Source organism: Colobus angolensis, unplaced genomic scaffold (genome assembly GCF_000951035.1).
Source record: "Colobus angolensis palliatus isolate OR3802 unplaced genomic scaffold, Cang.pa_1.0 Scaffold133, whole genome shotgun sequence".
NCBI classification, from domain to species: domain Eukaryota; kingdom Metazoa; phylum Chordata; class Mammalia; order Primates; family Cercopithecidae; genus Colobus; species Colobus angolensis.
The window spans coordinates 2334956-2347446 of NW_012114411.1; the positions used below are offsets into that span (position 1 = coordinate 2334956).

General features: G+C 45.8%; 1 protein-coding gene across 1 annotated transcript in view; it reads right to left on the reverse strand.

Annotated features, from left to right (window-relative positions):
• Positions 1-3916: 3916 nt before the first annotated feature.
• The window catches only part of FRMD4A (FERM domain containing 4A), a 349079-nt gene continuing 340504 nt past the window's right edge, over positions 3917-12491 (reverse strand). Inside the window, exons 21-23 of the mRNA XM_011934291.1 lie at positions 10630-10726; positions 8848-8919; positions 3917-4099 (exon numbers count right to left, since the gene is read on the reverse strand). Of these exons, the coding sequence (XP_011789681.1) occupies positions 8850-8919; positions 10630-10726 (167 nt within the window). The 3' untranslated portion in view covers positions 3917-4099; positions 8848-8849. The remainder of the gene's footprint in view (positions 4100-8847; positions 8920-10629; positions 10727-12491) is intronic.

The following is a 12491-nucleotide window of genomic DNA, read 5'->3' on the forward strand; positions in this document are numbered from 1 at the left end:
CAAGGCTTCTGCAAGGCTTCCCATCCAGGAGCTTTTCATCCAGGGATGCTATTGGAGGCCAGACTTCCAGTTTTGCTAGGAAGAGATGCCTATTAAGTTAGGGGGCCAGGGATTTGATTGTAGCAGTCGCTATTCAAGTCAGCCAGTCATCATTGCATTCATAAGTCAGGGACTCTGTACTTGCAGTCCCAGTAGGCACTTGCTCTGGTGATGTGATTTAGAGAGTCAGTGGCAGGGTTTGAGCTGCAGTGTGAGCACAGAGGGTTAATTTAGTCACAGAGAGCCTGAGCAGCCTGTGAGAGTGACCCTCTGCATCCTACATGGAATGAAGGGCAACATGGAGAGACTAAAGACAATCCCTCAAAGCCTAGCTTCCTTCATTGCTCCTTCTGCTGTGGACTGTGCTGTGGGGACAGTACACATGCGGGAACATATTACACACGGGCAGCTGTTTGCAGTGAACAGTGATGCAAAGGCTGAGATAGTATCCTCATGAAGACCTCTAATCTCAAGTCCTTTTTTGTAGTAGGAGGAATACATAATTTAGACAATATTATCTTGTACAGTTAACAAAAGGAAACTAGAGTAAGAGGGAATTCGCCTCTGCTGAACAAACCAAGCTTCTCTATATCATCTAGCAAGGCCATAAAAACACCATCTACAGATTGACTTTAGTAAAGGAGCCTACTGAGGACACAAGCACCTGAATTACAGATTCCCGGAGCACACACAAGCATTTATCGCTGACAGACAAAGGAACAGAATCTCCAGGAGGCAGCTGGCATCTTTTCATTTTGAAAATGCTTTAATAAGTGTTGACAACACTGTTTTGCAAAATGTAAAGGTACTATACAAATTCTTAATACAAAAAGAATAAATTAAAAGCAGATTTCTTTTTAAATTCTGCAACTTTGTCTACAACGTACATCTTTTTCATTGATTACATTTGAACAGAATCCAGTAAAATCATTTTACATGCTCTACAGTCAGTTTCAGGAGCAACCTAATCTTTTTTTCCCCATTATTAAACTAGACTCCATTTTACACAACCTGTAATAAACTATTGACATTAATGTATATGTAAAACTTTACACCTAGTTAACTAAGCAGTAACTGGTCGTCTGATAGCACCTGGATGGGGTTTGCTATATTTAGAACTAAACTAATACTGAATGAAAACAAATTGGAATTTTAACAGTTTCAACACTCACCTGCATATAATAAAATAAAAAATCAACCTGGCTCATAACATAGTCTGATGTATGTGTTTTCACCAGTCTTCTGACTGAAACAGGCAATTTCTTTTACGCATCCGAAGAATCCAATAGGGGCTTTATATCAGACCAGGGACTTCATATTTCACCTTATTTTGTTTTAAAGGAATAGGGATAAAGAGTTTGCAAGTGCTTGTGTACAATAACTACATCATTTCCCACCACACTGATCATTAATCATGTCAGTCTCAAAGGACTAACGTTTTATGTACATTTTGTGTTAACTGAACTCAGCTAAACAGTAAAACCTGTTTTACTTAATCTCTGTCTTGACTACCAGACTATCATGATGTTTGCTGGAACTGTAATTCCTGTTCCCACTCCATTTCTCTCTGTCCCCCGAATTGAAAACATAACCCAAGTCTTTAGAATTTTTGCCTCTCATTCCTTGCAACTCAAGTGGGCTAGAATCGTGATCCGGTTTTCTCCAGACTAGATTTCAAGTTACTCTGCATGGTGTGGAACCTGTAACCACGTAACCTCATCACCTTCCTTTTCCCTTTTGACTTTTCCTGTTGCACACAGTTCAGTCTGACTCTTCATGAATCTTCTTTGGGAGAAAGAAAAATGGCCCTATGTATAATGTTTCTGAATGCGGAAGGGAGAAAAAAAATCACTGCTCTTTGTAGCTCTAACCATGAAAATAAAAGCAACAAAAATATCCCCCAATGAATCCCTAGAATCATTTAATAATATCATAACTGGTTTCTATTTGTCCTGCAGGTATACACTTAAAGCGTTCTGGGAATATTAATCCCTTCTGCATGCTGGAATCACCAGTCTAGCCATGCATGGAGCTGGGGAAAGCAGGCCCTGAATCGTCTACAGAGACTTGGTGAAGGAGGCCACGGCCCGCCTTGTCCCGGCCAGGTGTGTGTGCCCCAGCTCGACTCTCAGTGGTCTCCAGGCTGCAGCAGAAGGAATACCTTGGTATTTATTTCGTTTTAGTATCCATCCTTACCCTCCTGGTCTGGTACAGCCTATGGTTATTCTTGGATTCCACATACATGAAAAGCGAAGATTTTTCTTTTCTTTTTATGCTTAAGCTAACTTCAGTTCTGCTTTCCCACAAAACGACTCCCACCCTGGCTCCTGTCCCTGGCTGTCAATGTCTTTCCAATAGGAAGTCATTAGAGTGAGAAAAAAATTCAACCCCCACCCCCCACCCACTTGCGCCCAAAGCACAGCAACACCACCTCTGCGGAAACCTTTTTGTGCCATCTTGAATAACCCAACTAAAGTTGTGCAGCACTTGTTATTATAAAGGTATTTTTGAGGCCTTTGAAGATTGATGGCTTTCCAGTTGTGTTTGCAGTGTAGCTTAAAACACATGTAAACGTGCAGCTCCCACACATTAATTTTTTTCTTCTTTCCTCTTTTGGTATCTGCACACAAATGTGCATGACAGTAAGTGATGATACGGACACATGGGCCCTTTGGGAGCTGGTATTTTTTTCAACCCTGTTCTGCCTGTTGGCTAGTAGACACATGAGTCAAATCTTTCTACCTAAGGGCATAGTTGGGTTCTTGGAGTAAGTGACACATGGGAGAAGTTGGATCTGAGCTCTTTTGTCACACAAGTGCTAACGAACAGAAAATGAGCCACAACAGTTAAACACTGAATGGATCGCAATGTGCTTTTCCCTTGGTTTCCCATAAAAAAGAAAATGAAACACCTTGTGCAAAAAAATAGGATACGCTTTTACTGGTTTGTTTTAATGAGAGAGAACCACTTTTGGCCATTATCACCTTATGTTACTACAAATCCTGAAAGGAAAGCAGCTTTGAGTCTTGGGCTTGGCTGAACTCCCTGTATGGACCGGGGCTAACGGTACCCTCCATGACTCCCGCGGGTCTGTCTTCCTTTGTGTCCAGATGGATGGCGGCTGTGAGTCAGCAATGCCAGTCAAGACTCCCTCGTCTTTACCGTGGCATTGGGGCAGTTTCTCAGGCTCTCTACGGAGAGAGACGTGGGCCAATAAGGGAGAGGGCTAGAGAGAGGACACCAGTTTACACAGGGTTGACTTACACTTGTGTGTAGTAGCAGTTCAGAATTTAAAAGAAATTTCCTTGCAGAAAGAATGTCTTCCTCTTGGCCCCTCTTAATTTCTTATGTTTTTATTTTTTAATCTTTGGCAGCATAGAACTGATTGTGGTCCTCTGATGCATCTCTGGTGTCGAGAGCTTCTTCTCATCCTCCCCTTCCCCCACAGCCACTCCCCACAAGCTGTCCCATCCAGGAATATTTTAGGTGTAAACTGAATTTGCCACGAGGCCTCCTGTTCACGAAGTGCTTGATTGGCCTACGTACGGGTGGCAGGCTGGACACAGCTGACCGTCTTTCTGGGTCACCCTGTAACTCAAGTCCCCTGTCCTGTTCTCTCCCAATGCTACTTGTCCGCAGGAATTGGATGCCAGCCGGCCCCCCTGACGGTTCCTGGCCTAGGGGCTGTCATGGCAGAGGGAAGCCACCAAGGTGCCATTGAGGATTGGTGTCTGGCTCTCTATGGGCAAGAGCGCCAGGGGACACACAGTGGGACCGGAACCTTCCAGAGTGTCTCCTCAGTCAGGTTTTTGAGGGGGAGGGAATGCGGAGACAGGAGAAAAAAAGTGCTGAGGGCCGAAGCTGGTGCAGGGTGACGGTGCGTCTGGGTAAGGCAAATGAGAGGCAGTGAGGTGATCTCAGAATGGCGTTGAGGCGGTCAGATTAGGCCGGGCTGGCTCACACGAGGGTCCCGGGCTTGGCTTTTTCCTGCCCGTACCACTGGACATCAGCTAGTTCTGGATAGAGGGAGGAATCCAGGAAACAGCTATCATTGTAGCTCCTGTGGGAGGCCCAAGAAAGGAGATGAGACAGTTAGTGGAGGAGGACGGGCTCAGCCAGGCCTAGACTGAGAAGGATGTGTTCACCTTGACAGGGCCCTGGGCTAACCACGAGTCTTTCCTGTTCAGAGCAGTGAGGCCTGAGACCCTCAACAGTGCTGCGTGTACAGAAGGCCCCAGAATCCACACAGAGGGGCCGCTTGAAACCTAGAGCATTTGTGAAGGAGGAAAACGGAAGGTAACGCTTACTCAGTGCACTGGTTCTTCAACGTGGCTGCATCCGGGGAGCACCTGGGAACTCTCAGAAATACTCATGCCTGGGCCCCGCCTCGGGAGACAATGGCCTAATTGGTTTGGGGTGTGTTTGAGCGCTGGGAGCGGCCAAAGCTCCCACCAGGTGATCCTCAGATGCAGCTGAAGCCAGACTCTCCGGGCTTTCCTCAGGGGACTTTTCCCACGACAGCTGCCGGGGTTGTCCTCCGTGAGACCCCAGGGCTAACCAGATGTCACTAGGACATTTTTATTCTGTCCTGGAAGAACATTCGAAATGTGAGGTTTCCCTATAGTGAAACTGCGGTGGTATTTTGAATTGTGTTTTAAAAGTTAAAAAAAAAATGGTGACGTTGCTTTATTCTAAATAACATGCATTGTTTTGTGATTATAAAAGTGTATTCATTTAAAATATACAGGAAAGTCTATAGAAGAAAATAAAAGGCTTTTTTTTTTTTTAAGTATTTTAGGTAGGTATCACCATTTAGGTTGGGTAGAAGTAATTCTTAAATCTCGAGAAGCAATCATAGATAGGTGGAAGCCGATAGTCATTACTAGGGATCATGATTAGGAAAAACAGCCTCTCTCCAACGATCCTGAATGAGCCCTTTGAATTCATCTCCTGCAACTGATCTCCCTGTGGGGAGTGCTAGGGGAGTGGTGAGGGATGGGTGACAGGAGGGGACCCTAACCCAATGTAGTTTGGAGCAGGTGAGTTTTAGGAGCATTTCAGTACCAAACACAGCTTCACGACTGAGAATCCGCAGTCATCCCCAGCTTTCCGTTTCATTTGCTAACCTCTCTAGGAACAACGGGATGTTGTAAATGTTTCTCATCTGGCCTTAAAATCCATGAAAGCTGGAACATCCCAAGGCATCTGTGCACATACTGGTGGATTTTATTGAGAGTCCTGTGCTTGGAGCACCAGAAATAAACGAGCTTCAGAAGCAAAGTAAGAAAAGGCCCTTGATGATGACACTGGCCACGGGTATTACTATATGTAGGTGGTAAGTGGACGTTTCTGGGACACCTGTCCTGCAAACTTTCTTTCCACCCTAAGCTGACTTTTGAAATTGTGCCTGACTGAAAAACTTCTAAGGGGAAGAGGTGGTTGGGCCCTCCAGGGGTCCTGTGTTTCTCCTAGGGGGACATCTCTCCCTAATTCCACGTGGTCCTGGTGGTACTGTCCACCATGCCGCCATCCTCACTCCCGGGGGGACCAGGGGACAAGGAACCCAATGGGGCCGGGCCAAGGAGAGTCCCCCGATCACAATCCCTGGTTCAAAGATGGCCACGTGCCTGAGCAGCTTTGAAACCACAAAGATGTCATTTCCTCCCGAGAACGAAGTTAACAGGAGGAGGAAGCAGAGCTAGAGAAGGAACGAGACCCAGCCAGCCCAGGCTCCAGTGACATCAGCCGGTACGTGCTCTTGTTTGCTTACGCGTGTTAAACTGAGTTTTTCATATGTAACTAACGAATATTGGCACATGTAAGTAGTTTCTTAAACTGTTGATGAAATGTTTGTTTCTAACACGAACATGATCTGGGTCTGTTTGGGACAAAAGTTCCCTCGGGACTTCATGAGATCTAAGGAACCACTGTAGCCAGTGTTTCCCAAAGTAGTCCTGTGAGTTGTCTGAGGGGAAAAAAAGGTTCCATGGATAAATACATTTGAGGAGTCTGCCTTTAAGAAGCCTGAAAAGTAAATGTATATGAAACATACATTAAAGGTTCTGAGAAGTCCTGGATTACTGTTTGTCCCAGAACTTCTGCAAGAGTATCACCTATGAAGATCCACAGAACACACTTTGAAAAACACTCTTAAATAGGCTAATATTATAAAATGAGGTTGACTTATCTTGTATGTTGGATCCTGAACAGTTTCTGGTTCAAACTGTTACTGTTAAAGTTGAGTAATAATTGTGACAATATAACCTGCTTCACAGGGACCAAAAGTCCACTATGTATTGAACATAAAGGCTCAAGGAGAGACCACTGAGTTCAAAGCAGTGATGTCTGGATAAGGCAGTAGATGAGGTTAAGGGTTTCCTGTGGTGGTTTATTCGGTATGTGAAGAGCCTAACCCTTAGCTGGCCTGTGCTGTTCTCCTTCTGGGTCACAGAACTCATATATGACAGGGCATTGGGATCTGGATGATAGGGTGGGAGTTGCTGGATCGGTGGTTTGGTTCTCAGGTGGCGCCCAGAGGGGCCACAGTATGGAAACCACTGGCCTGCTCCTGCCTCTGAGGAAACAGAGCTGGAGGAAAAGATGTAAAGATGTGTTTTTCCAAAATTGTGATGTCTTACACAGAATCTTTCTTAGTGCTTCCCCATCTTTAAAGCTATAAATGTTGCTTCATGTATTGGTCTCGTATTCTCAAGTTGGGGGAAGAGACCCTGGTTTTGGCTGCTCAGCTAAGCCTTTGCCTTGCAGTACAAATTCAATTTTAGGGTAATAGTCAAGGAATGCCATGTGCTACGAAAGCAAAATTAATAAGAGAGACCATTTAGGAAGCATTTATTCTTCATGAATAATACAAATGGGGCCACTCAATAGTTGCCCTAGTAAAGCTAAGTCCGTCATTCACTGGAATAGGAGCTGGGGCTGGATGAAGATGTAGGTGTGCTCTCTAAACTGTGACCCAGCAGAGCAGCTTGGCACTGGGCAGTCTGGGTCACAGAAGTGACAACTTCAGAATCTGTGAGGGCCAGTGCCTGTGGGGGCTTTCCACAGGAAGAAAGCCCTTTCCCAGGACTATGCTGAGATGTGTGGCCTGCAAAGCGTACTGGCCAGGGGCCCTCTGATACCAGACAGATGGCAAATTCACCCACATCTCACAGGATTGTGTGGTTTATAAGTGCTTGGCCTAGGGAGGTGGGGCTGCTGGGAGGGAGGAATTTCAAACTGAATTATTTTTGTAAATGTTATAACTTACAAAACAATTGGTAGCACATACTTGGGTTGTTGAATAGTCCTGCAGTTGGGGACGAGGCCCTCTAGAGGCGTCCGGTCTTACCTGGTCTGGGAAGGAGCTGTTGCTCAGTGTATGTAGGTGTGTCCCTGCACGTGCACACATGTATGCACACGAAGTATGCAGATATTTCAAGCAGATGTGCCTACATTTCCACAGCAGCTCTTTCAAACCTGGTTAATTCTAGTTCTGGCTATCATCCCAACCTCCATCACCTTTAGCAGATGAGATGATCGGCCCTCCCATACTGGGGGAGAAAAAGGCCATTCTTCCTACCTCATGACATCATCCTATCTCAAAATCTCCTCTCTTTTCTGGCACTGGCCGGGGGGTTGTCTACCTTCCTTCCAAAGCCTAAGTCCCAGTCCTCCAATTCTCCATCTGCCAACTTTGCAATATTGTCCGAGCTTGTCAGAAGTCCAGTTTTTTCTCTACAGGAAACAAGACTCTCTGTTAACCACCCCTCACCCTTGTCTGTGCATCCGTGTTTTTGCACTTGGAATGGTCTCTCCCTGTCTCAACCCCCTCCTCCCACCGCAGGCTTCTGAGCCAGGCCCACATAACATCTCCGTGAACTCAAAAGTGACCCTCTCATTTCTGAATCCTCTCAGCGTTTTGTTTCTAAGTCTTAGAGCACTGAATACGTAAGTGTGGCAGTTTCTCATGCTCCTCGTATATCTCCTGATGGGCAATTTGATTTCAATGCCTTGTGTCCCAGTTAGACTGTAAGGGTCCTGGGGCTAGGAACCAGACCAGGTGTTTTCTGTCCCTGTGCTTTGCAAATTTCGACAGGCGTTTTATTCACTCAGGAATCTTGTTAAATGCACACTAGGTTCAGTAGGCCAGGGTGGTGCCCAGGAGTCGAACTTTCTAACGAGCTCCCTGAGGATGGTGGTAGCAATAAAAATGCTGGCTTATGGACATTTCGGAAAGCAATGCTCACAGCCTTTAGTACTCAGCACAGCTGTTAAGAATGCCGGGATGATACGGTGGGGGTGCTTCTGGATCAACTCAGTCTGCCCTTGGGGCTTTGAAACTTACATTGCAGCAATGCTGTTCTTTTCAGGGACACTGATTACTAACAGTAAAATGTCTACAAATATTTGAATATAGGTAGAACATGGTGAGTCTAAAACATACTTTGGGGCCAGGCGCACAGATCACTTAAGGTCAGGAGTTCGAGACTAGCCTGGCCAACATGGCAAAACCCCGTGTCTACTAAAAATACAAAAGTTAGCCACGTGTGCACCTGTAGCTACCAGGGAGGCAGAGGTTGCAGTGAGCCAAGATCATGCCACTGCACTCCAGCCTGGGAAGCAGTATTGGGAATATCTAACATCTGATGTAAGAACCTCCATCTAAAAACATATAGTTCCCCACGTATCTGGAAATAAGGCATAAATACAGCATTCTGGAAACGGTGACATGGAGAAAAGCAACACATATGCAGCACATGTGGGACCACAGACTCATGGGCAGTAGGAACAAAACTCCTCTTACGGTACCTCTATTCATCAGTACTTTGGTGAGGTGGAGACTCAGACCCATCCAGAATGGGTGAGTTTTCTGTTGCTTCTCTGAACAAAGGAAAGCAGGAGGAGGAAGAGAAGAGAGGTCATGTTACAGAGAGAAACTGACACAGACACGATTAGCAGCTTAGTAATACATCCGAAAGGCCTACTGATTAGATACCTGAGTTAGCAACAGATCATACAAGTCATGCAGTACTTTCAGTCCCCATAATTGAGTCAAAAGACATAATTTGTTAGGAGGGATGGGCCCTCTTTGGCACTTTTTACCTGTGGCCTCATTTCGTGTCACATCATAGCAAAGAGTTTACGCAAGAACCAAAATAGCTGTTTTGTTTCAAATTTGTCTTGAGTCCTCACTAGTTGTAGATGGTGAAACAGGCAAGTTTCAAGACCATCTTATGTGCATAGGACCCTGAGGAGTGCTTGTACATTTCAGAGCCTGTTGCCAAATACAATCATATATTTGAATCGGGTGAGATTGGGCATGATTCAGAAAAAGAAAAGTTGGAAGATCTACAGAGGGATCTTGCAATCTGAAGTTTCTTGTTTGGTCACTGGAGGTATTATATATATGAAAGATGTGTCATTCTTTTATGAGTTAATCTTAGTGAGACTCTTAGACCCTAAACCTTGCAGAGGCTGCCTGGCCACACAGGTGAGAGCTGCTGGGGTGTGGGTGGTACGTGAGTAGGTGTTAATGATCTAGAGTTAAGGACGGAGGGGCAGCTACTGCCCGACAGACAGCCCAAGAAGTAGGAGCAGACACAGGAACAGCGAGTTGGGGCTCCAGTTTCCCCTATTTTAAAAGGAATCAGGCAGCATGGGATTGTTCAGTGATTGTCAAACTTTGTTCAGTGATTGTCAAACTTGAGTGTATGTCAGCATCACCTGGAGGGCTTATCAGAAAGCAGCCTGCTGGGCTGGAGTTTTGGATTTTTTTAGGTTACAGATGAGCCTGAGAATTTGCATTTCTGATAAGATCCCAGGTGAGGCTCTCACGTGCTGCTGCTTGGGGACCACACTTAACTACCGGTATAGTGGGAAAAGTCAGGGTTTGGGGTCACAGAGGGCAGAGCTAGGATTCCAGCTCCCTCCAGCTGTCAGACTTTGGGCCAGGCACTTAGTTCCTCTGAGCCTCATCTATGAAACTAAAACATCTGGGTATTTCTGTTGCCAGGGGACGATAAGGATTATATGAGCTGTGTGTTAGAAGCTGCTCCCAGCCTTTGAGTACACAGCAAGCACTCAGTAAGTGTTAGGACGCTTTCTCTCTTGCCCAAAATGAAGGCTCCAGAAAACCTCGTGTAAAAAATTACTACAGATAAACCTGCAGGAACAAAAATGCCGGCCAGTGCCTGTAATCCCAGCACTTTGGGAAGCCGAGGTGGTCAGGAGTTCGAGACCAGCCTGGCCAATGTGGTGAAACCCTGTCTCTACTAGAAATTTGCCAGGTGTGGTGATGCACACTAGTAATGCCAGCTACTAGGGAGGCTGAAGCAGGAGAATCATTTGAACTGTGGAGGTTGCAGTGAGCCGATATTGCACCACTGCACTGCAGTCTAGGCAACAGAGTGAGACACTGCAGTCTAGGCAACAGAGTGAGGTGACAGCGGATCATGGGGCTTCTCTTGAAGACACTTCTCAGTGACAAATGCCCATCATCCATTTACTGACTTATCTTTATGCCACTAGGATCTGCATATCTATGACACTCTTTCGAGCTGACACAGTGAAGAACATGGAAGGAGAACTCACCCAGTCTGCCAGGTTAGGATGTGGTGGGGGCTGCTTGGGGGAGTGGCTCCAATTTCACTTGACGGTGTCGAGCTTCTCTGGCTTTGAGGTAAGGCAGCTATATGCAGGTGGTGCAAGAAAGGCAGAGAGCAGACAGGGATCAGACACAGGTGGAGGAGCTTGTGACCTGCTGGCCGACACCAACCCAGCGGCCAGAGGTCACCATTTCCAGGGATACTGGAAAGGACCCCAGGGCAGGGTCTGGGCATCCGTATGGCATGGCCACAGTGGGGAACCATCTCTGCATCCCACCAATTCTATTTTCTCCCCACTACCATGCACCTTCCTTCTAAGTCAAGTTGACCTGGGATCCTAGGTCCCCACTTTGCCACCAGGAAGTGGCCATAGGGATGGTGACAGCTTTAATAGCAGCAAAGAACCTGATGTCCACATAGTCCTCTGAGTGAGACCTGAGCAGGGCTCATCCAGGGACGACGTATTTCTCTGGGCCCAGGGCATTTTCAGTGTAGCCCCATTGTGAACTTGTTTCTCTCCATTGTGAAGAGAGGGCATTCAGGCTTATCATTGCCACTGTAGTGCACTTTGAAGGGAGCAGGGCTTTTAATAGCTCATCCAAACCTGAGCACTAGGCATGTAGGCAGTATGGAAGCCCAGTTGGAAAGATTTAGTAGGAAGTCAATCCTACTTAAATGCATCCTTTGCTTTTTTGGTAATGGAATGTTTTCCATCAGTAAACCTCAACTACAGCTTCTTAAAAACTTTAGTCTGAAATATGTTCCAAAAGATCTACCTAATCTCTTTACATAAAGCAAATCTACCAGACAAGTGCTGCAATTTTGATTGATAGAACATAAACCTTCCTGTTTGTTGGAGATGTTTACAACATGTTGGTTCTTTATCTAATAGGGTCACAGATGATCATACTCAAGATCTTCCTGGGGAGTCAATGGCAGATTTCACTGGGCTATTTTACAGATGAAGAAGGAACATAAAGAAGGTTCTAGGACCTTGAAGTCCCCGAAAAACCCACTATTACCTGATCTCTGGAGCTTGTCATTTGGCCAATGGACCCTAATAAACATGGTCCACGGGGATGTGGGGATAGAATGCCAGAGCCTGGCTCACTTGGGCAGCCAGGTTCTTCCTCTTTGCCCTGCTGTCTCTAGGCACCAAGAATTTCCTACAGTTCCCCAAAGATGAACCCCCCCATTATCTCAGGTCACTGTTTCCCCTGATCTTTGCCAAATTCCTGACTCAAGAGTTCCTCCCATTTGCTTCTGACTCTCATTCTGTTCTTACAATGTTTACCATTTCTGTTGTTCTCAGTGTCCCTCTCTCTGAGTGGTAAGAGTATGTTAATAAGCCAGTGCTGTGACCAGAGCACAAGGCAACTGCTCAGTGTTGGTCATTGCCACTGTTATTAAATGTAATTTAAAGGAATGGGTGGTTTCTTCCATTTTTTTTTAAACTTGATTCAATACCACCCAATGCTCTCGACTACAAGAATATGAGGGAAATTTTCAGACATACCATCAAGGATATTGAAGACATTTAACAAAAATACAGTTTGTGGCTGCGGCTTATCATGATCGAAAAGGGAAAGCCAGGAGCAGTCAAGAATTCTGCCAAATGCCCAGCTCTGGCACTCTGTTTATTAGCCAGTCTGCCCCCATCTGGGGAGACACTGGCCAAATCTTTAGACTTGACCCAAGCCCATCCCCAACCCAGCTTCCTTTGCAAGCTACAGCTGTGGGCTTTCACTGGAATCCTCTCCTCACTAGGGTAAAAGACTCACCTTTGGTTGGATAAACCCGGAGACATTACCTAAGTTTCTTAGATTTCTGTCCTTACAAGGGGAAATG